This window comes from Ostrea edulis, chromosome 2 (genome assembly GCF_947568905.1).
Source record: "Ostrea edulis chromosome 2, xbOstEdul1.1, whole genome shotgun sequence".
Classification (NCBI taxonomy): domain Eukaryota; kingdom Metazoa; phylum Mollusca; class Bivalvia; order Ostreida; family Ostreidae; genus Ostrea; species Ostrea edulis.
Window position 1 is genome coordinate 61,322,824 of NC_079165.1, and position 24,027 is coordinate 61,346,850.

At 33.4% G+C, this 24,027-nt stretch overlaps 2 protein-coding genes across 3 annotated transcripts; one reads left to right on the forward strand and one right to left on the reverse strand.

The window, feature by feature from the left end:
* Window positions 1–6,136: 6,136 nt before the first annotated feature.
* LOC125680878 (signal peptidase complex subunit 3-like) lies at window positions 6,137–13,200 on the reverse strand. The gene is made up of 5 exons (XM_048920681.2): window positions 13,015–13,200; window positions 9,277–9,352; window positions 8,106–8,180; window positions 7,823–7,938; window positions 6,137–7,588 (listed from the first exon to the last, which is right to left on the reverse strand). The coding sequence occupies exons 1-5, from the start codon at window positions 13,155–13,157 to the stop codon at window positions 7,459–7,461; spliced, it is 540 nt and encodes a 179-aa protein (XP_048776638.1). The 5' UTR covers window positions 13,158–13,200; the 3' UTR covers window positions 6,137–7,458.
* A 201-nt stretch (window positions 13,201–13,401) lies between these two features.
* LOC125678591 (lysosomal Pro-X carboxypeptidase-like) lies at window positions 13,402–23,689 on the forward strand. Of its 2 annotated transcripts, none has more exons than XM_048917154.2 (9): window positions 13,402–13,589; window positions 14,661–14,801; window positions 15,307–15,408; window positions 15,985–16,166; window positions 16,326–16,483; window positions 17,413–17,582; window positions 18,789–18,950; window positions 19,963–20,150; window positions 20,945–23,689. In XM_048917154.2, the coding sequence occupies exons 1-9, from the start codon at window positions 13,422–13,424 to the stop codon at window positions 21,129–21,131; spliced, it is 1,458 nt and encodes a 485-aa protein (XP_048773111.2). In that variant the 5' UTR covers window positions 13,402–13,421; the 3' UTR covers window positions 21,132–23,689. The 2 variants fall into 2 exon arrangements, with proteins under 2 accessions (XP_048773111.2, XP_048773110.2); XM_048917153.2 differs by having other exon boundaries at window positions 13,403–13,589; window positions 17,410–17,582.
* The last annotated feature ends 338 nt before the right edge of the window (window positions 23,690–24,027 follow it).

Here is a 24,027-nt window from a genome sequence, read left to right on the forward strand (position 1 = left end):
TATTTGACATTTGTGGTCATGCTATTTGAATTTAAAGTCCACATTACACTTATTACATAATGATAAATACAGAATAGTGATGAGATTTCATTGTTTATAGATAGCGAAGTGTTAATTTATTTTTTAAAGATTAAGTAAATACATGTACATACATGTACCAATGGTAGTTGCATTGTTTGTTGTAAGGCTTATGTTTACGAATTGCGGTTGCTTGGACCAGAAAGCGTATTGATGTAAAAATCACCGAAAGGGAATTTAAAAAAAACCTTCGTTTCAAGATGCTTCTGTAGAAGCTCCAGTATTCACCTTTTGATCGCTGTATATGACACCAACTAATAATGTATAGACTGTGTGTATCTCGCACCACAAGATTTCATTGTTTTTAGAATTTGGGTAATTTCTATATGTGATTTTTAAATGGTTTGAAATGTATAATGCAATACCTCCCTAACTTTTCCCCTAAAGGATTATTTTTTTTATATCCATCATTTGCAAAAACCTAGTGTCAAATAAGAAAAAAAAATTGTAATATCGCGTAATAATGATCTCATTATTACGAGATATTTTCTCGCTCTAACGACTTACTATCTCGTTACATATCGAGTAATCATCTCGTTCTAAATACTTGATTCACTCAAAATTTGTTATCTCGACTCAGTTATCTGAGGTCCACTTTATAAAGTGTCTTACGACTGAAGTTAGCAATTTATTTAATGCCCCACTTTTTTCAAATGCAATGTGAATATTGCTTTACATGTAAAAATACATGCAACACAAAATAAAGGCTCGCGTCCCCCCCCCCCCCCCCCCCCCCCCCCCCCCCCCCCCCCCTGATTCCACACGACTGAAAACTGAGGTCCCGTATTACGGTAGGTGTTGGTAAGAACCCTCTCTGCTGCTGCTTAAGAGCCTATTCTTTTTAGAGAAATGGATGTGGGCCATGTCTGTCCTCTAAAGAGAATGCAACATACGTAGGTGAAAATTTGTGACCCTTCACATGCAATACGCCCGTTTCGAGATAAGAGCTCTCCTGTGTAGGAGGTACATTTAGTAGAACTTAGAGTGCCTAGGGACAGAGTGAACCTACAGTCAGTGAGGGAAACGTTAAAATGTATTAAAAGCGGCTTCTATCTAAATAAGTAATTGTAGGAAATACAAAATACTATCGAAAGAAATGTTTTTCTAAAGTAGGAACATAAAAACAATACGATATTTGAAAGTAATATCCTAGATATAATACCAACGACCAACGAAATTACGTGATATAATAACAATTCCATGTATTTAATTACTCCCTGAATACTTATTACTTACTTAGTTTGTGTGTCAGTTGAATTCAGGTGATGAAACAGCGTATAGGAAGAATACTAAGTATACATTTACTTATGTAGTGATGAATATTCGTCCCACTCCCGCATGTAAACAAGTTGTTTCGCGCCTTACTATGTACGAGAGTTCTTCAAAGGGAAATAACTCGAACGTATCTCTGCATGAGTGAAAAATTCTTGAATAGGACGTAAAAGGATATCCACACAAAATAAACAATGCTATTGCATGCCTGCCTGCAAAGACATTGTAAATCGATTCTTTTTATTTTTCTTCTTGAAGTTACAACATATGAATTGTTTCTAACAACACTTGCAGATCCGAAAGACGTTATCATTCAGATGACATAGTATGTCATCTTATGTTCACATTGTTATAATGATTTATTCATTCTTCAGCTTCTGGTGGTATATGATATACGGTACCTTTTTATGTCATTGAATATCATAAACACAATTAAGGTATTCCATGTATAATGAAAGGATAATGAACAATTTTGAAGAATTTAGATCAACATAAAAGTTTATTGTTAAATAATGATGGAAGTGAAGCAGATGAAATTTACATGACTGGTAAATGATTAGAAGCTGACCTTTTTGCACTTAAGACTTTTTGGAAGAGTTGTCTGCCCTTTGTAAAAATAAGAAAAATCTAATTTTCTAAAAATGTATGTGGTCAATGATTAATTTTATTTCATATTTTCATAAAAAGAAAGTGTATGTAACTTTTTACCAAGAGATAATTATGAAAATATAATTTGTTTTTAAAATATTGTAATAAAACATGCTTTTCCCATATACTTCAATGTTAAATTCTAGGTGAAATAAATCAGGCAGTAAACAAAACTTTGAAAATTCCTATGGTGGATTATTTTTATTTGATGAACCCTTCAAAATGATACCATGATTACAAATATTCCACCATCCATTTATTAGATATGAAATATGGTCATTACACATTGAATACCTTAAGTCATATACGGTCTTTCCATCTTCAATGATGTAATAATTTGATATGCTAAGTTAAATAATACCATATCTTTACATGTATAGATATGTTATATTATATTTACATTTCCAATGTTTGTACCTTCGATATCTTTAACATATGAAATGATAGCCATTTCCTCATGAATGTGAACAATGTTCTTATGAATCTTGATAAATATACTTACAGCTAGTTTAACGGCTGGTAATATTCCAACAGAATCGAAGGTAAAATGTAAATATAAAAATCAAATTTCATTTTTGAAAATACATGAAATATTTGGCGTGAAATTTATTTCTTAGATACAAATAGATATTGGGCTCACGACGGGTGTGACCGGTCAACAGGGAACGTTTCTTCCTCCCAGACGCCCGATCCCATCTCTGGCGTGTCCAGGGGTCCGGATCCCACCTCTAGCGTGTCCAGGGGTCCGTCTTTGCCCTACTCTCAATTTTGTGTTTTCTTCATATAGGCTTAGAATTTATGAGATTCGTTATCTTAAAATTTTCAGTGTAATTAAACGAGATTTTCTCCCATTTAACGAGAAAATTAACTCGTAATTACGAAATCTTTCCTCATAATTCAGAGAAATTTATCTGTTGATTTCGAGATCTTTTCTCGTAATTGCACGGGGAAAAAAAGTTTCTTTGATACTATTCGGCTTTCGTACAAACGGAACTTTATGGAGACCAAACTACATGTGTAACATAAACGCAAATAAATGAGATATCATTAATTATTGGAAAATATCATTACTTCAGTTATTGCGCACAGTAATTCAATTGATGCGCACATCAAATCAATTGTTGTGGGCAATGATTGAATTGGTGCTCGCAACAATTGAAATATTGCGGGCAATAATTGAATTGATGCGCACATCAAATTGATTATTGCTTTCATCAATTGAAATTTATGCGCACATCAATTCAATTATTGCTCGCAGATCTTTGCAATGATTTTGTATAAGGAATTCATACAAGTGTTAATTCTTTTAAAGAAAGCAACAAGTGATTCAATTGTGTTTATGTTGAATTGAAGATATCTCTTATTGAATAAATGCTCTTTCTAAAAGCATTATTGTGTTCATCAATTGAATTAATGATATAATTTGATTGAAGAGGAATAATACTTGTATTACTGTGCGCATTAATTGAATTAATGCGCATATAATCAATTGAAGAGAACAATAATTCAATTATTACACGCATTAATTGAATTAATGCGCGCTTTAGTTGCATTATTGCTCTCTTCAATTACATAGCACGAATCATATCAATCATTGATATCACCAATTCAATTGTTGATATTATCAATACATTTGAAGAGAGCAACAATTTAATTAAAAACGCGCATCAATTCAACAGAATAATTAATGTTATTAACAATTCAATTAATGCGTGCTATGATTTAATTTGAAAATATCATTAATTATTTGAAGAGGTCTTTAATTGAATTGTTGCGTGCATCAAATGAATTGATGATATCCTCAAATAATCAAATACATGTATATATTCAATTATTTGAGATTATGTTAATTTGGCCATAGAACATGCAGTAGATTGAAAAAAGAAATGATTGACAGATAGTACGCAACATAAAGGTAGGTAATTGACATGTGCTTTTATGGTATGCACCATTGTCTTGGTTATCAAAACTCCGCAGGGAATTAGGTATTGAAATGTTTGCAATGGGGGGGGGGATTGTACATGGCGGAGGAGTTCCTGATTCTTGGAAACCAAAGGCAGTCTCCAGAAATGTTTCAATGGCGGAGGGGTGCTACAAAAGTTTGCACCTTTTCAGTCCAAAAAGGGAGTTTGAAGAGGCAAAAATAGAAAAAATGCCATTTTTGTTAAAAATGTTTAATTACCGTAAGGGGGCTACAACTTCCATAATCCCCTCTAGATCCGCCACTGAAAATTGATGTGAACAGTGTGATACAAATAAGCACTCGAGATAGGGGTGATTCAAAAAGATCTCCCCTGAAACAGACAAAGTGCTATGTAGATCCGGGGTGAGAAACCAAGAAAGTGAATTAAGTGACTGCAGACAGAAGAAATTGGAATGGTGGTCGTATTGTACATGTAGATCAAGAACATTAATTCTCTCAGTTTTTAAAAGAAAGGGATAGATATATATATGTATGAGAGAGAGAGAGAGAGAGAGAGAGAGAGAGAGAGAGAGAGAGATTACATGTAACCACTTATGATGAATACAATATAAATATATAAATGGTCTTATTGGGACTCTTATTCAGTTTGATTTTTGAAATGACCTCACAATACTTTGCCAAATGGTCTATCTACAGTACGTAACATGTTTGCACTATAAACATAAGATTCCTCCAACTGCTGGTTAATTTGTAGGTCTTTTCCCCCTGCTTTTGTTAATTAAAAAAAACTCCATAGTACATCAACATTTTATGAAATAAAAAAGTTAATTTAGAAAATGTCTTTGATCCTTTGCATTCTTGGTATAATGCTTTTACACATTAAATACAAATGGATTTCTTTTATGCATTCAAGTATGGTGTATTTTTTAAATGGACAAACTCTTGGAATAATGTGTTGCATAAGAAAACCAATCACTACTCATTACGCTCATTGCTTACCCACATTGTGAGAAAATGATTCATATATTGTGTCCCCTGGACTTTGGTCACATCAAGGTCCATTCAAAAGTTAAAATATAGGTACAACCTAATTGTATCCATTATCAAACACACGGTCAGAGTATTCAAGCAGGTTCATAACTATAACACTTGCTTAGTCATCTGAAGAATTTATTCAATTCAAACTTCAGCTCGCCGTAGCAGCCCACTATACATGATATTCAATTATCTTGATGATTTCACTTGAAACCTACGATTTACACGACTGATACTATGATAAGCTAATAATTTGACATCTCCAATCATACAACCTTTCATCATTCACGATCCCTGATTAACAACTAGGTGTACAAGTAATCAGTAACCTGTCCGTCATCTCCTAATGGGCGGTCCTTAATTAGAGCTACATGTAAATCAACTGTCGATGTAATAATTTTTTATTCTGCCCCAAGAGCAGAAAAAACATAAGACTCTGTCTACATGTAATTAATAATAAGAAATGCTTGCAAAACATATTCTCCCTTCCTCCACATTGCACTACATACTAAATGTCTACATGTATATGTGGTAAAATGCAGCGACCCCCCCCCCCCCCCCCAAAAAAAAGACTTATAATCTCGTTTTAAAGAAGGAAGGCAAAGAACTACTTGTAGAACAATACATGCTTTATTTTAGTCTCTTCTAATGATATATTGTTACTCATGTTGTACAGCTACAGGTAGTACAATATTATACAAATTATGCCAAAAAAAAGGTACTGAAAATGCAGGTAATGACCTTGGACATACTGACCTTCTCAATCTAATTAAAATAAGACTTCTTAGATCCGTGCTGTATACTCTACATTGTAGCAATTGTGAGCGTATCTTAGGATCTGATATTAATTAGATTGTGACCTTCTATGCAGTAAAGATAACCTCCTCTGCACATTGACGTGCATCAGTCTACATACTCTCGTTATGTAGAATGTAGGATACCGACCAACATGTGAAAAGTGATATACCCCACCCTCTATAGAAAGAGGCACAATTAATTTCCTTCACAAGTATTCATCAGTCTGTGAATATCAATATAAATTTTTCATATAAATGTGATTAATTTCCTTTCATCAAGGAAACATTGGGTTATAATCTTTTTGTAAAACCTCTTTTCATGCTGTTAAAACTTTCTGGAAACATGTTTTCTCATCCAAAAATTAAATAAGAAGAAAATATCTTGGAAGGATAAACGCATATTTTATTCTCATTCGAATTATATGCAGTCATTCATTGACTCAAAAATAATAAAATCATTTTCACATATCATGACATCCTTCATACAATACTGTATTGCTAAATTGAGCAACACTATGTCATAGCATTCGTCAAGTGTACCATAAAACCTTTATTTAACAATGTTTATATATACAATGTGTTTGTATACTCTCAAAAACACAATATGATCAATGTGGTGTCAATTAAGAATGTTTAACAGCGACATTTCTGAAAATTGAAAATGATGAACCACATGGTTTTAGGTCAACAAAACAGTGAACAAACTATAACTAGGTCAATTCTTTGCATGGACAGGGTGGAAATCAGTAGATGAAACCGTCTAGTTATGCGATAAACAAGAGCAGAAAATTGGAACATGCGATATTCTTGTACGTACATCAAAGCCGTTTCTTTGGCAAGAATTATCATTTGCTCCAATGCATGCATCATCCAGATGTACCCTAAAATCTACAGTTATGCCTGTGAAACACATAGCTGAACTTGTAAGTTTCAATAAAACAATTTTGATTTTCTAATACTCAATTGGCAGAATATTTTTTATTGAGACTGTCACACAAATACTACTTTGGTACAAAAAAGAGATACAATGTCTTTGTCTTGCTCACATTACTAGTATATAAAACACACTGACATTATCATTTAGTAGTGAATACAGGCTTTTACATATCTTGCTCACATTTTCAATCAATTAATCCAATATAATATCTACTTTTTGGGCAGTTACTTGTACATATTCCATAACCAGCAACATATCATCTGTCATGATAAAAAAAAAAAAAAAAAGAATTTCTCTCTCCCAAGAAAAACCTTCACAAATATTTTTACTCATATATACACATACAACTTTAAAATTCATATTCAATATCAAACCAATAATGCACACAACATGCTAAAGACAATCACAAGAAATGACAATGACTCTGTATCACCTCCACAAACACATTCTCACCAAATTTAGAATTACTCATACTTATTCACAATAGTACACTTCACAATACCATCACCTAACATACAGTTTTAAAAACTGAAAGCACCGACAACAACTCTTGCTTTAAGAATATCAAAACAATTGCCAAATATTACTAAAAAAAAATTTCTTTACATTCAAAATTAATATCCTTTTACTTTACTATTTTCCTCAATGACCAAACATGTTTGGCATCTCTGTAGCACTTTAATGTGATTACTATGGAAACAGACAAGCCTCCCACACAGATCTGTTTGGTGCTGCCTTCTGATCTCCCCTTTTCCCCCTGTTTTTGACTAGAATCGATTAGGACTGTATTCCTCTGGGAACTTGAACTTGTGTGAACCCTCTCCCATCACTTTGGGTAGTGTACCAGCATTAGGAATGACATTCCAGGACAGTGTCAATGTTACATTTTTATTTCCCCTAAAAAGTAAACAGGAAATATTTTGTATCCTGGTGGTGAAAATTTTTTACACAAAGAAGGATAACTCTCATTATTGATTAGTATAGGAAGTTGTATTGCACTAAAATATACCACCAAATTCCCTCGTTTTACAATACAATTATGTATCTTTTCACTGAATATTGTATATTTTTAAAGTACTATAAAAGCCATGATATAAAGTTGCATAAGAATTTTAAATATATTTTACTAACTTCAATCCATTTCCGTAGTCCCAGAAATAGTATTTTGTATTGATACTTCTATAGTCCAGCATGGAGTTCTCTCCTCGTCTTATAATTTTGTCCCAGATAACAACTTGGTTCAATTTCTGTTATAAAAATAGTTTTCATGTATATTTCAAAATCAATCTGCATGCATCATATGTTCTCAGATGCAAAGATCATCATTATATTAATATTGAGCACCATTTCAATATTTATACTAAATATACATCTTAGTCCATTTGCAACAGCATCTTTTAATGGTGATACTTACATGATCCTTTGTTTCATATTCTGCAGTAAGGTATAAAAATAACTGTTTAACATTCCAGTTGAAAATTTTTGTTAAATCTACTTTTAATTAAGGTAAATTATGTTCACATGTGTATTGCAACAAATGTTGAAATTTAGACAGAAAAGAATAATTTGCACAACTATGGTAAAATAAATAGGTCATGAAAGTTTGCTTTACCATTTAATGCAAACTTTCCCTTCATAATCAGTCAGGGGCATAATGCAATCATGTTATTAGAAAAATAATGTATGCAACCCCCCTCACTTTACACCACGTGCACCACAGACTTTCTCTGGTGCACCAAGACAAAAACAAATGTTTCAAAACCTTCCTTAATCCAGGAAAAGTATTCAAAGTCTTCGGAAAACTGGAGGAAAATGTTAATTTGTCGATAAAAATTTCACCCAAATTCATAATACCTCATAATAACAAGTAAATTCTACTAAGCTTCATTCCGCCATCAACAATTGTTGATTGGAGTCTGTGTACAACATCTTTTACATCCTGGAATCCCAGAATGCAATATATATGGACACAAAATACAAAAAACTGAAGATCGAAAAAATAACGATAATGCGTTATTTTTAAAAAATAGAATTGCTTGTGTAAAATAACTTATTTATGTTATGTTATCAATGTGCATTTTGCCCCTGACTGATAATAAATACTGTAGATTGGGAAATTCACAAGATGGTTTTAATTTCACTATGTTCAGGATTTAGTCATTTTTAAGTGAAATTAAATCTATATATGTATTATCAAAAATATTTCAATGCTTTCATAATCAAAATTTTAAAAGCAGACCTATAACACGAAATAAAAACCATTGCGATTATGCTCTTGCAACAAATTGTGAAATTTAAACACCATGGAATGAAAACAACTTCTTACAAAAAAAACCAAAAAACAAAAAAAAACTTCTTACAGTAGCCAAAACCAAGAATATATTCTATTGATTTATGTAAAACTATCCAACAGATATGTATTAAATGGAAGAAATGTAGATAAACAAAGGTTACTTTTTATCATTTCATACACTTAATTCAAGTCCTGACTACACACAAAAACCTTAGATGGTCTTCATCATACATGGACATGTAAGTGGTAAAGTGTTTAATACACGTGTATACATTTTTATATATAAAAGGATATCAGTCGTCATGTCAAACACAATAAAGCCTAGGTCACTCTTTTCTCTATTTGCACTGTAGTCTGGAACATTTTTCCTGAAAGTAATGGTAAAATAATTCATTGAAGTGCGACTTTGGGCAAACATTGAAGTAAATGAAGCTTCTTAAACATAAATTTTGCAATATATCTAAATTCATACGTAGGTTTATTGAATACTCTATGAGTCTGCAGTGTTAATCATTTCTGCTTTTGGAGTTTCCAATCTATAAGCCTTCTCCATCATAGACAATTTCTGTCATCAACTTCATGTGTACATCATGATCATAACAAATGGTTTGGTTCTTCCATTTGTAGAATGTGTGTATGTTTCTGATTTGAATTCATTCTTACTTTTTGTGCTTTAACAGGTCCAGCACAATCTCTATATTTAGCTATATAGCTTTATTAAGCTAATTGAAATATCTTGATTTAGCAATTTCAAATCTTTTATCAAAATAATTTCTAAAAGCAAAAAATTGAATTTCCCCGAGTGAAAATATTTCATCCTTGAAGTCCATACAACACATTGTAAACAAAAATAATTCCAAAACTTAGTGCCTTAGGAAGAATTTGATTCACTTTTGTCAAATGTTTACGATTATAAAGTTGTTAAGCAACAGTTATCCAATCTTCAGAATAGAATACAAGCCAATGAGGATCAACAGAATAAGGGATTGGCAATCAGGTTACATATTGTAAAGTCATCATACTTATCAACGTTTCAAAGCATACAGGGTAGTGGACAGTTAACATTCCCTTTGCATGAAAAATCTTAAAACGACTTAGTATTGTTATGAAGTTTCGCTTGAATAGTGTTGTGGATAGTTCAAAGTATGAACACATTAAAATATTGTAGCAGTGTGTTTTAACTTGTATATATTATATGATACCGTATTTTAATAAACACGAATAGTGCATATGGAATTAAAAGCACATTTTATGATTTAAGTCAAATTCCCAGATCCACCCCTTTATTTACTTAGTGTAATAGGTGAGCGAAAAGGTTCACAGGTCTTGCTATTTCATTGGCTATAGAACTGAGTTTTATTCAGTTAGAATCTCTCGAGTTTTTGGTCAGTTGTGGTTTTGATTTGAGCAGTTTTGGTATCTTTGTGCTGATTTGGCATTTTGGATTTGACAGACATTATTAGACCTTCAAATCCAGACCTGACAGTAAGTACTAATTTTATTAATATTTATCTTCATAATATGTATATATAACTAATATCACTGTTTGAGAGAAGAGTGAAAGTTTAAATATTATGAAGAACAGTAAATATCAATTTAAAGTTATTTCCTCTCAGTATATGCTTATATTATATATATAGTTATTATAGTGTATATAGTATTGTAATGATATATTTGTTATAAATACAGTATAATTTGTCCAAACCGGCCTCTGAGTACTCCGGCGCTCTGTCAATTCCGGCCATAAAATACAGTCCCTAACATTTCTTTAACAAATCCTATATTAATAATTCCCTGTACTCTGGATACTGCGTATTCTGTATATCGGCCGGCTTACACCGTCCCAACTGCTATCAATTAACTTTAATTATCCTGTGTAAACCGGCCCCTCGATGATACACCACCCTAATTGTTGCGGTCAATTGTATTCGGTGTACACAAGGTCCCAACTGCTCGTAAATAGCTCCAATTATCGCATTTAAACCAGCCACCCCACGATGACCAACCTGTCGGTATTCGGTCGATCACACACGGTGTACACAAAGGGTGTCTCAAGGGAAGCCACAGGTAAGTAAAAGAGTGCAACTGGCGATGAGTCGTGATCAGTTTAAAATAAAACCTTATTTTTAGGGGGTGCACTTTTCAATTATGACAGTACCACGCACGAGGTAATGGCGCCCTCCCCCTAACAACAGATGCGAGAACTGACATTAAAAGACAAAGTTCAATTAATCGATGAATTCGATACATTCTTGGAATGAAACAAAATCGGCAACAATCCCGTTATGTTTTCCAAAAGCAGGGTTTCCCCTCGTGGACTACGGCGAGTCAGACAGTGATGATATGCAGTTAGTTAGCACAACTCGCCATGTCCGGTCGATCACTCGGCATTGTATTAGTTTCCGTTTCACAAATTGAGACAGTTGAAAGCGATACATTTACAATGAAAGCTGGGAAAGACAAATTTTAAACGAACACAACACAAACTTGACGAACGTACATAATGTAGCACTTGATAACGGCGATGATGTAGACGAAATCGACAATTTACCAACAGAAAATTGCGCGAATAATTCCCAGATTTTAAACTGCTTAATAAAAATTGAAACTTTTTCAAATGAGCACGACAATAAAACACTGACATTTACATTTTTACATTTTGAATTCTTTTGTGATAAATGTATATTAAAACGTTAGCAATCATTACACACGTATGCATAGATAGTGAATACAAGGGAAGCAACTCTCATTCTTGTCAACATTCTGCACTCCGGACTCTGTGCAAACCGGACAATTTCTTTGGAACCACACATAGCCGGTTTAGACAGATTATACTGTAGATTAGAAGCATCCAGGCAGCATTTCAATAATACTCTGTTGCATGCATTGGGCCTTGTCCCATAGATAGGTAATAAGATATTACCTTTTATTATATTTAAAACATGTAATTTCATAGTGTTACATTATTTGTAATGCAACTGTAAATATTTGAGTAAAGTATATTTTACTATATTTGAATTAAGGGAGATAACTCTTAAGGTTGAAATGTACTCTCTATTGATTGTAAATCGCTGTGATATTCATTGTTACTATTTTGTCTTTTAGGGCCATTTTTTTGTAATGGACATTTTGTAATCAACATTATGTAATCATCGTCATCATCCTTATTCGTTTTACCATGCAATAAATGACTGCATTGTGAACCCTGAGCCAGGAGTTGGTTATTTCTACATTTACAAACCACCACCCCTGCAACAATAATATTATGCGACTTTTTGACTATACCATTGCACATAGAAATTCAATCTAAACTAGCTTAATCAAGCTATTTCAAATAGCTTTATAAAGCAATATAGCTTAATAAAGCTTTTTTCAGGTTGGGAACACTTCCCCTATAGCGAGATCTTCTCCCTAAAATGCAATTATCCTTCTTTAGTAAGAAAGTGAACATTACCATTAACAGTGATTTGGTATTTTAATTGAAAATAATGACAAATTCCATGCAATACTGAATATGTGTGACACACTCAACATGACACGAATTGTCTTTATAAAATTGACACACAGTCAAGAAATTTCATATCAACGTTGCTGCGTAAGAGGGAAGGAGGCTGAAATCCAATACACATGGTGAGTATTTTTGTTTTGATTAATATATTTGCAGAAGTATCAGACATTTTAGCCCTTTTATTCTTTTCACGTGAAGAAGAAATGTACTCCTTTGGCGTTTTTCTCGGTTGTACGTGATGTATTTACTCTCTAAAGAGAGATAATCGCGTTTTTGAGAGAATATTTCGCTATAGGGGAAGTGTTCACAGCCCGTTATTATGCTATATTGCTTCATAAAGAGATATAGCTTAATAAAGAGATTGTTTGGACCTGTTTTTAATACAGTGCCATTAAAAGATAATTTGCAAAATACTGTGACTTTTACACCTTTTTTTAAAGCGACTGTAAGCTAAGCTAAACACGGGGAATAAGGAAACATATGCCAACGGCACGACATCGGGTTGCAAATTTTAATACTTACACAATTGCCTTTCCTGTACCAAGGTAGACAGAGGTTTTGTGTGAATTAAAAGCTGTTGTCAGAAAACAGCAAAAGGTTAAAGCTGCCATCACGCTAAGCGTGAAGGCAAATATTGTATTCAATCTGGATAGAAATGTGTTCATTTTCGGTATATTACAGCGGAAGTGTTCGTCAGCAAAGTCGCCTAAAAATCGACTCGTTATTCCGGTTTAATCTGCAAGTTTCCCTATTAAATAAAATATTTTTACTTAAGATACAAAGTATAACCCTTAAGAAATCTTCAAATGTTATATGGATTCGATTTTATTTTAATGGGAAATATACGTCGTAGAATCTAACGTGTAAATTTCGGGAAAATGTGTTCCATCTAGCAGTCATGTGACAATAACTTAATCACATGATTAAGGATGGCGGCACACAGGAACTTATTTTCTATAGTGGTTCTTAGTTTATGTTTGTGTTTTGCCCACTGTATACTTGTGAGGACTAAAAACTTTCAAAGAAATAAAGAAGTTTTTAGATTCTATAGACCACCATCTGAATATAACTATAAGACAGAATATTTCGCTCAAAAGGTAAACGTGAAAACTTAAATTGAGATCATGATATTTAGTTAAGGTAGTACTCTACATCGTCATAATGGCTGACTTCCTTTAAAAACATGGATGAAAATATCGATATCAGCAATATTTGGCTTTTCCTTTTCGATTTCAATACCTAGCCGAGTAGCTCAGTAGGTTAGAATACCGACTGCTAACCTGTAGGTCGGAGGTTCGATTCCAGCAGGGTTTTTCAATTTTTTTCAGATTACCTTCCACTAAAACCGTATTTTTTGACAAAATAAAGTAAATTTGAAAATTTTCAACTTCAAAATATTGTTGTACATATCTTCCACTTTTTATCTACGTCAAATTTCTCTGGTGTAGCACACATCCTTAATGTACTTTGTGCAATTTTAATCTGATCTTCTAATTTCTGTTCAAAAACATAAAGATGCTGTTTTTATGCCCCCGAGATCGAATGTATTGTTTTTGTTCTGTCTGAAACTTTAACCTTGCTAATAACGTTTGAACAGTAACTTGCACTAGAGTTTTGATATTTCACATGGGTATTCCTTGTGACAAGACCTTTTCGTGGGTACCAACATTTTTAACCCAGTGACCTTGGCCTTGGAGTTTGACCTACTTTTTGAAAACTTTAACCTTGTTTTTGAACAGTCACTCACTGTCAGTGATCAAGTCCAGTCTAAAGACTATTTCTACCTACGTAGCTACTTATAGCTACGTAGGTATTTAAACCTACTCCAGGTAGCTATTTTTACCTACTTTTTCCTTTACTTGCATTTCGTAGCCAAATGCAGGAACGGCGCAATATGGTGTGTACCAGATTTCTTGATTCACTTACACTGATGATGAATACCACAAAAATATTGGACAAAAATGATTACTTTCTAACCTTTCAAATTTGCATCAATAACAGCACCCAGTTCCATTTTCTAGGAGCTTAGGATCAAAGCTACATGCTAAAAAGTGTAGAATGTATGTTGTTGAATGTTAAGCTATTCTAGAATTGATCGTTGATAAATGCAGGCACATGTTGTATGATGCATGAAATTAATTTATACAATTGAAATCTGTCATTTGTAGGTTGATCACTTTGGTTTTCATAACAAAGACTCATACCAGCAAAGATATCTCATAGCAGACCAATTTTGGGATCCAAATGGTGGGCCAATTTTCTTCTACACCGGAAACGAAGGGGACATTACCTTATTCTGTAATAACACAGTAAGTCGATAAGAAAAGGTTAAAAAACTATGATATATACAGTAAAACAAAGCCACAGAGGACAAAAAGAACTGGAAGATTGTATTTGGTGCATTGTGGAATAGAAATAGTTTGATTACTCGCATTGTTTCAAAAATAAGATATTTTGGAGGTACCGTACAGATTATTTGATATCTAAAACAGTTTGTATTAAAATACAATGTTTCAAGATTAACATTTTTAAAAATGTTAATTGCATTTCATTTCTCCGCAGTTTCAAATATATTGTATGGGTATTGGTTCTCTCGTAGTGTTAGTTGATGCATGTATATATACAAAGAGTTAGAAATTTAAAATGTATTGAGAATAAAAAAAAACATATGGTGTCTTATTTTGTGCAATTAAGATTTACCTGTTTACAAAATGTACAGTTTATACAATGTATAAACATTTAATTGAAAAATTACATGTAATTCAATTGCTTAGATATATTACTACAATAGTATTTTGATCACTCATTTTCCAGGGGTTCATGTGGGATATTGCACCAGAATTTAAAGCTCTGTTAATATTTGCTGAACACAGATATTATGGTACATCAGTTCCTTATGGACCAACTGCTTTCAAGGTACAGTACATTCATGCCTAACTGTAATGTATTTATCATTATACTACTCAGGTGACATTAATGGCCTTCATATTTGGTGTCAAGTGCCAAAGTAGGTGTACAAGTCTACAAGAGAGAGACTTGCATTGAAAATGCTTAACAAATCTGGAATTATCCTTCCTGATTTTCTACAAAAGTATTTGGCCTCATTGCACTTTTATGCTTTCCTAATGCATTTGTATATACCGGTACATGTATTTATTTCATATCGCAAGGGGGTGCTCTGCTTATTACCAGTACATGTATTTATTTCATATCGCAAGGGGATGCTCCACTTATTACCGATACATGTATTTATTTCATATCGCAAGGGGATGCTCTGCTTAGTGGTGCTCTTGTTGAGTCTATCTTGCTTTGTTCAAATTTTGACCTGTGTTGGTTGTAGAACAACAATTTGGGGTTTAAAGTTGATGAGCTTCACTTCTCCTGAACATTAATTTGATAAAACAGTAGTGGGTGAGTATTGTAGATATACTACACAGTGTTTTGATTTAATTACAATTATTTCCATGCTTATGACATTATTTCTGCTGCAAGGATCCCACAAAAATGAACTACCTAACATCTGAACAAGCCCTGGCAGATTATGCTGTTCTCATCAAGCACATAAAGACAACCACTCCCGGGGCTGGTAGCAGCAAAGTTATCGCATTTGGAGGGTCATATGGAGGGATGCTTGCTGCTTGGTTCAGGATGAAATATCCAAATGTTGTTCAAGGGTAAATGAAAATAACTTGTCTATAGTGATATATCTCACACAAATTTAATCTGGTTAAATACACTCATTATAAATCCATGGTATATGATATAGAGCTGTTCCACACCAGTATAAACCTGTGAAACATCACGAGCTAAATTTAGAATTTTTGGTACTGTAGGTCCCTCGCTGCTTCAGCCCCTATCTGGACTTTCTTAGAGGATGCTAACTGTGATGCCTTTGATTACACTGTCACTGAAACCTTCAGAAAATCCTCCCCAGACTGTGTAAATAACATTAAGGCTCTATGGAAGACACTCGGCACCACAGCTTCGCAAGGTATGTCAAGCTTCCTTGAAACTTGTGTACATTGCATAATCAAAATTTTAATAGAATGCATGCTTTCAAGATCAGTAAGGGAGGGCATACAATTTATCCACTTTACAGCTACTGGATGATTCATGCAATGTATAGTAATTTGTAATAGGACTGAAACGATATGCCCCATTCACGATATGATACATATTCAATTATTGCAATACTTTATATGCCACGATTCAATACTTTCAATACGATACAATTACAGAGGAAACCAATATTATCAAAGAAAAATTTAATTACCAAGATTCACAAACATAATTTTAAAAGTAAGATGTTTCTAAATTGCCAAACGGTAAGATGCCTTTTGGCTCTGTAGTTTAAACTGATAAAGTTCATTATTATTTTCGTAAAACTCAACACAAACAACAGTCTGAACATTATTCGATGCTATTTTGTCCCTCGTGCAGGTAAAAATGATAAGTACAGGTGGAGCCTGATGTATTTTACTGAACCAGTTTGTAAATAAATGTATCAAACCAAATATCGAGGCAATGAATCGAACATTGAATCGAGTGTTTTTATTGAGCAGTATTGATTTTTCGGTGAATCATTTCAACCCTAATTTGTAAATAAGGTGAAGCTTCATAAAACACCTACCAAACAGTGATTTGAATTATCCCCCTTTGTGGGTTTTCATTCTTTACCCACCAAAAAATAAGAAATTACAACTAGGAATTATAGATAATCATTAAGTTTTCATAAAAGTTTATGGGTTGCCCCACTTTAGCTTGAGGCGAAGTGTAAGTACATGTATTGTTTTCATTACATTTTTGCTGGCAAGCAATGACTATATTAGATAGATATACTAAATTTATGATGCATACAAAACATTTTGATCTTTCTTTAGTACACATGAAAGTAATTCTATGTAATCTGGCACACAGCAGCTGGACTCTCAAAACTGTCAGAAATGTTCCATCTCTGTAAACCTCTGAAGACAATGGATGATTTGGATGCCCTCAAAGGCTGGATACAATCAGCACTTGTTTATCTTACTATGGTAGATTATCCATACCCGTCCAGCTTTTTGGCTCCATTACCAGCATGGCCTGTCAAGGTATGATCCTGTAATGCATATAACCATTTTTTTGTCTAGATAATGTGAATATGTATGTACTTGTAATGTACAGTACAGTAAAAATCCTCAATACTGGCCAGCTTTCGATCAGACTGCAAAAAATGGCTTGTTTAAAGGGGCTGCTTGTAAATGTGTACTGAAAATCAACACCACCTGAAGAGTTATGTCCCTTTTCCGAAGCTTGTGTACATACTGTTTACTATTATTGCTATTGATACTGATTTTCTGTTGATGATTGTTGACTTTTAAGAAACTTTACTAAGGCTTCTAATAATATGCTATTCCTAAAAAAAAAAGCGTAGTTTACAGCTTAATTTCTTCAGTAAGGTGCTTACTGTAGAAAGACTCTAATTTACAACAACTGCTGTTGTACTTTTATAACTTGTAATTGCGTGAAGCAGTCAAGAAAAGTGATTCATTACCTGGTAGGTACTTCTCAATCATCCTACATCTAGCTGCTTAAATTGCCCTCGGTGTATTTTAAAAATTCCTAATGAAGGTAGTATTATGAAAACCTAAATAAAATATCGATCCGCTCCTCTTTCTTCATCTTGTCACTCGTGTAGCAACAAGATGAAGAAAGAGGAGCAGATCGGGGATCTGATTTTAATCAGATTGTGTGTATACCATTTATATCTGATTTCAAAGTATGTTGCATCACATCTTTTTAAAACTCTCAGGATCTATGATGATTTGTGAATAATGATTCATGTTAAAAAAAGGAATGATTTAAATACTTTTGTCACTTGTTTATTTCCTTCAGGTGATAAATAAACAAACAGTAGCACTATGCTCTTGGACTGTGTATCAGTAATTTAAAACCTCTAGCCATAGGAATAATTGTGTCTGGTTCTGTGAGGGATTATTTCCTATGTTTGTCATTTAAAATAAAAGGACGAATGTTCGGTTTTCAGAGATAGATGATTCGAGAATTTCTGTATAAGCAGCCAATTTTGAGGAGGATCTTTTTTTAAGGGGACTGGTATTGAGGGAATTTCAATGTACTACCAAATAACTGCAGAAAAATGTTACCTACAAACTGTGCTTAATTTTGAAAATACAGAATGAAGTACACATATGATGTATTCTACATGTCTGTTTCACGATGGTTAAATTTCTATTGTGTGAGGATAAACAAGCTAGAGTTGAGATTATATGAAATACAAAGGATTATTTTCTTACCAGGCAGCTTGTCGTCCCCTGTCTACTCCGTTGAGTGGTGACAATTTGATCATGGGTGCAGTGAAGGCAATGAATGTCTACTTCAATTATACTGGTACCACTCCGTGCTTTGACATAGGAACCGAAGCAACACCTGACCTGGGAATCAGAGGATGGGGCTACCAGGTACTATGATGTTGTGGACTTGTCAGCAAATACAGCTTTTATCTGATAGGACTAGTCTGCACGTACACCATGGTACCATTGATAACAGTATCAAATAGTCCTTTTGATGTCTATTAATTTCAACCACATGTGAATACATGTGTGGTATTCCTTTGCTATATATAGATTTTCCAAAACAAAATAGCTTCAATTTCTAATTTTTGGAAGGTTACAGGTCATAACATGAGACATTGGTGCACAAGAGGAGCATCAATCAGAAAAAAGAATAAGTTAGGGTTGTAATAAAAATCTATCAGTAGCATAAAAAGGAAGGCTAGTTCATTATTTTTGCAATAACAAATCCACAACAACCTAATTAATAGCTAGTTATCAAACTCGAGTCTGCATCCTGTTCAATTTAAAACTTCATTTTCATGCACTCTCCTGTTATTTCTTCAAAACCAGCCATCTCAAATGCACATTTAGATACAAATTCTTTCAGAATGATGATATCATGAAAAGATTATTTACATAAGTGCAGCCCAGTCGTTGAGAATTCAGAAGCACCCTGTCTGTAGGTCACAGCATCATCATGGTGTATGACTGGTGGCAATTGTCATACTTTTAGAATTACCTGTTCATCTCAAATGAATTTCATAGGATGTGATCATATGGCCACTCCACTTCATATCCAAGTGAAGTTTTTAAATTGGTTATTCATTTCTTAATTATGATGCAAAACTAAGAGTATATACATGTATCAGGTGCATGTTGATATCAGCTTCACGTAGAGGATTTGGTTTATAAATAATTTATTCAATATAGAACAGGATTGGGCCACAGACTTTGAGCCTATAAATATAAAGAGGGTATTGTTGTTCATACGAACATTTACTTATATTTTTATTCATTGTTTTGTACACTGATAAAATGAATAGATGATATTATAACATTCTGTTTTCTAGTATCCAGTTTTAGCATTATGAGTACATGAGGGTATGAAATATTGTAAATGTGATCCTTAATTTTTCAGTCTTGCACAGAAATGGTGGCTCCCAGTTGTTCCAATGGGAAAACCGACATGTTTGAAAAATCCGACTGGAACTTTAAATCATACTCTGAAGGCTGTCTAGAAACATGGAAAGTAAAACCAGACATTGACTGGTTGGAAACGCAGTACTGGGGCAAAAACCTATCATCTGCCTCCAACATAATATTCAGGTCAGTGACTGATGAATGTTAAGCTTGCTTACCTTTTTAACAGGCTTATTATTCTTTTTTTAAAACATGAAAATAGATCGATCAATCAATCATTCAGTTCATTTTAGCATGAATAATTTTTTTATTCAAAACAAAGTAGACTGGCTCAGGAAAGGTTTATGCTAAGAGTTTCAGCAGCGATACTTTTATTTACATGCATGTTATCAAGTATATGTATATGTATTTCATTAGTTTTTATTTTCATGTTTTATTTTTAATATATTAATGTTATTATGTATGCCCCATGTAATTGGGGATTCAGAGGCATATAGTTTTTGGTCTGTCTGTCCGTCTTTTTGTCTGCAAAGACTTTAACCTTAGCCATAACGGTTGAATGTATGGTGATAAAGCTTTTATATTCATATATATATTCCTTTCTTTTCATGCCAGAATTTCTGACCTCATGATCTTGACTTTGGAATTTGGCCATACATGAGCAGGAGTGTTTCACAAACACATCTTGTATTAATATGTATTTTTTATATCACAAAGTATATATAAGGAGCATAGGGACATTAACTGAGGCTCTTACTTGTAGGATTATGTATAAAATTGTACAGTAATGAATTTCAGAAACTGAAAAGAGAAAAATATTCAATATATTTGGAAGAGAGTGAATTGAACATCAATAAAACTAATGAATGACTTGATCATGTCTAACACAATATTAGAATTTGTGCCATAAGCTGTATATCACTATAGAGATGTCCAAATTATAATCTTAAAAGTGTGATCTGTTGATTTTTTTTTTTTAGCAATGGTCTGTTGGATCCTTGGTCCTCAGGAGGAGTGCTGAAAACTCAGTCTGACTCAGTTGTTGCAGTAGTGATACCTAATGGTGCTCACCATCTTGATTTAAGAGGCGCAAATAAAAAAGATACACCTGATGTAATTTCTGCACGAGAATTGGAAAAGAAATACATAACCAAATGGTTAAACTGACCACCAAAAAAACTCAATTGTATCAAATGCATTTAAGAGTTGTCTACCTTATACATGTAGTATAAGCTACTTAATATTGTAAATTTCTAGTCTTTTAAGTTCACCTATGCTTTTCTTTATATATTAAGCTCATCTGTCAGAGCCGAAAGCTCAAGTGTGCTTTTTTGATAACATTTTGTTTGGCGTATGTCCATCTGTAAACTTTTAACATTTATGACTTCTTTTCCAGAACTACAGGGGCAATTTCAACCAAACTTGCCATACATGATCATTGGGTAAAGGGAATTTATAATTGTTCAAATGAAGGGTTACACTCTTTTTAAAAGGGAGATAATTAAGAAATAGTAAAAATATTGTAGCATCTTTGTAACCACTGGACCAGAAAAGACAAAACTTATATGAAAGCTTTCTTTATGAATGTTGTTTGTTGTTGTCGGTTCCTTTTTATTTCCTTGCAGAATTACGGGTATTGTCCACATTAATGGGCCCCTTTCCAGGTATCTGGCTTGCTGCACGCATGGCAGATCTCACCTCAGATCTCCATTCTTTCTGGCCTGGAGGTTATAAAACTTTTATCGTACTCATACTCAAACTCAGCCATTTTTGTTTTGGGTATAACTCTGAGCAAGCTTTGAAACATACTCGAAAAATCTTGAGCATGTACTCCATTTGAGTGTGAGAATGATTTTATAAAAGTTTTATAACCTTCGCTTTTGAGTATGTGTACAATTTAGAGAACATAGTTTGAGTCTGAGTATGAGAATGTGTTAAAAAAGTTTTATAACCTCCAGGCCTGGTCTTGAGGGTCGGCAGTAGAGAGCTTCCATTCTCTACGATCTTTCTCCGTCAGCTCTCTCCAAGATAGCATTGGCCGACCAACTCTATGTCTCCCAGGAACTTGTATGTTTAGATAATCAAAATTGTTCAGATCATGGCCCTTGGGGGTAGGGTTGGGCCACATTAGGGGATCAAATTTTAACATTCAAGTTTCAAGTTTGTTCAAATCATGGCCTCAAAGGATGAGATGGAGCCACAATAGGGGGACAATATTTTATATTGGAATATAATTATATAGGGAAAGATCTTTAAAAATCTTTTTCTCTAGAGCAAAGGGCCATGATTTGTCATATTGATGTCCAAGCATCCACAGATCGTGCAGATTCAAGTTTGTTTAAATCATGGCCCTGGACTTTAGGATAGGGCTTCAATGGGGAATCAAAGTTTAACATGGGGATAAATGGGGAAAATCCTTTCAAGTTGGTAGTGGGTCATCATGTATACAGATTGTGTATTATGAAGTACCAATTCCTTGTCATTGAAATGTTGTTTTGCTGATCACCTGACATTCATTACTCTTAATCAGCCATTGGACAGGAAATTTTTCCATCTGAATCCTCTCCCACCTATGAAAAAGGAACTTAAGATATATCTGCTATTCAGATGAGCTGGTTAGATTTGACTGATGAATTGTTCAAATTTAGTGTTTGCGAAAAGTATGCTTGTCCTGCTCATAAATCTGACAATGCCAATATTTTATTAATAAAGACTTAAGAAATGTAAGTGATTTACAGCATGCATGGGAGTCTGTTATTAATAGAAATTTTTAACTCTTAATCAATCCATGGTCTCTGGACTGAATTTTATGGTATGCATGTTGTGGTGTCCTGATTGCATGATTCTACAGTTGTTTTCATTCATGTGCACAGGGAGGATTTAAACTTGTACCAGAATTTTATCGAAAATTATGCCTCCATGGAAAATAGATTTTTTTAGTAAGAAAGTACACATACAATCATGATTCCAGCAACTGTGGCATTTTATTTGCCTAGACAAAATTGATGTCTTCTCTAGAGCTATTCCATGGTTCATGTGGGGGAAAAAAGTTTCTTTTGTCATAAATGATCGTCAGACTTCATAAAAATTTGAAGATGGCTTTATGCCCAATCTGTATATCAAAAATAATCCTCCGGATGCCTGGTAGATGTTCTGCTACATAAAATGTTAATGAATCTCTGGTACTCAGGTGAGCTATTTGGCCCGCTGACCTGAATTATGAAATGTGTGTTGATTTGAAACTGCTCATGCAATATATTTTATTGAAACAAAGAACTTACACATCATGTATGCTTTTTGATAAAAAGATCTTACTTTACTGTTTTTGTCCACTTAAACTATCTGGTCTATGGATAATAAAAAATGGTTTTGATTTATAGTATGTACATGTATGTATATTTACATATTGGCTGTGATGTTGTTTATAGTAAAACTCTGTATTTTTGTACATTTTTTATTCAAAATGATCTATTAATACATGTACATTCCCCAAAACAGTACTGCAGCAATGAATATATACAGTAGTATATAGATAAGCATAATGCAGAGAGTTCGGTTGTACTGTTTAGTGTTCTTGAAAGAACAGTACAGATATTTGATAGTGCATGTATTTAAAAAAGTCTCAGAATTCAATGTTCGAAATGAATGTTAATTTTTAACAATTTTACAAGGATTTATGTGCAACTTTAAACATGATTATGCTGAAAATAAATTTGAACACATCATCCATTGTGGAGTCCTGTATAAAGTGGTCAAAGAAAGAAGTAGCAGTATATCTCTTATCAATTTTGACAAATTCCAGAACTTGTGTGATTTTCTTTGACATATGGTCAGACCACAGGCAGAAACAAGTGGAGAAATCTCTCAAATGTATCTAGGAGGATTGTCCTAAAAATTCATAAACATTAAATTTTAACACAGTATCAAGAGTTATCTGAGGAAGCTTTGCATTGGGAGAAAATGGGTAGTTCTTGTTGGTTATATCTATTATTTAGGCAATGTATTTTAAGTAACCAGGGACAAAATGTTTGAAATGTATGGTGCCGAAAGGGTTCAGGAAGCA

Bases quoted from the DNA above. Each gene is read 5' to 3' on its own strand.
- LOC125680878 (XM_048920681.2), bottom strand. From the start codon at position 13,157: ATGAACACATTTCTATCCAGATTGAATACAATATTTGCCTTCACGCTT. The intron at 9,353-13,014 runs GTAAGTATTAAA...CATTACTTTCAG, and splicing joins GGTACAGGAAAGGCAATTGT to GAAAAATGTTCCAGACTACA. The intron at 7,589-7,822 runs GTTAGTAAAATA...TTTACTTTTTAG, and splicing joins GACTACGGAAATGGATTGAA to GGGAAATAAAAATGTAACAT.
- LOC125678591 (XM_048917153.2), top strand. From the start codon at position 13,422: ATGGCGGCACACAGGAACTTATTTTCTATAGTGGTTCTTAGTTTATGT. The intron at 13,590-14,660 runs GTAAACGTGAAA...TGTCATTTGTAG, and splicing joins CAGAATATTTCGCTCAAAAG to GTTGATCACTTTGGTTTTCA. The intron at 15,409-15,984 runs GTACAGTACATT...TTCTGCTGCAAG, and splicing joins ATGGACCAACTGCTTTCAAG to GATCCCACAAAAATGAACTA.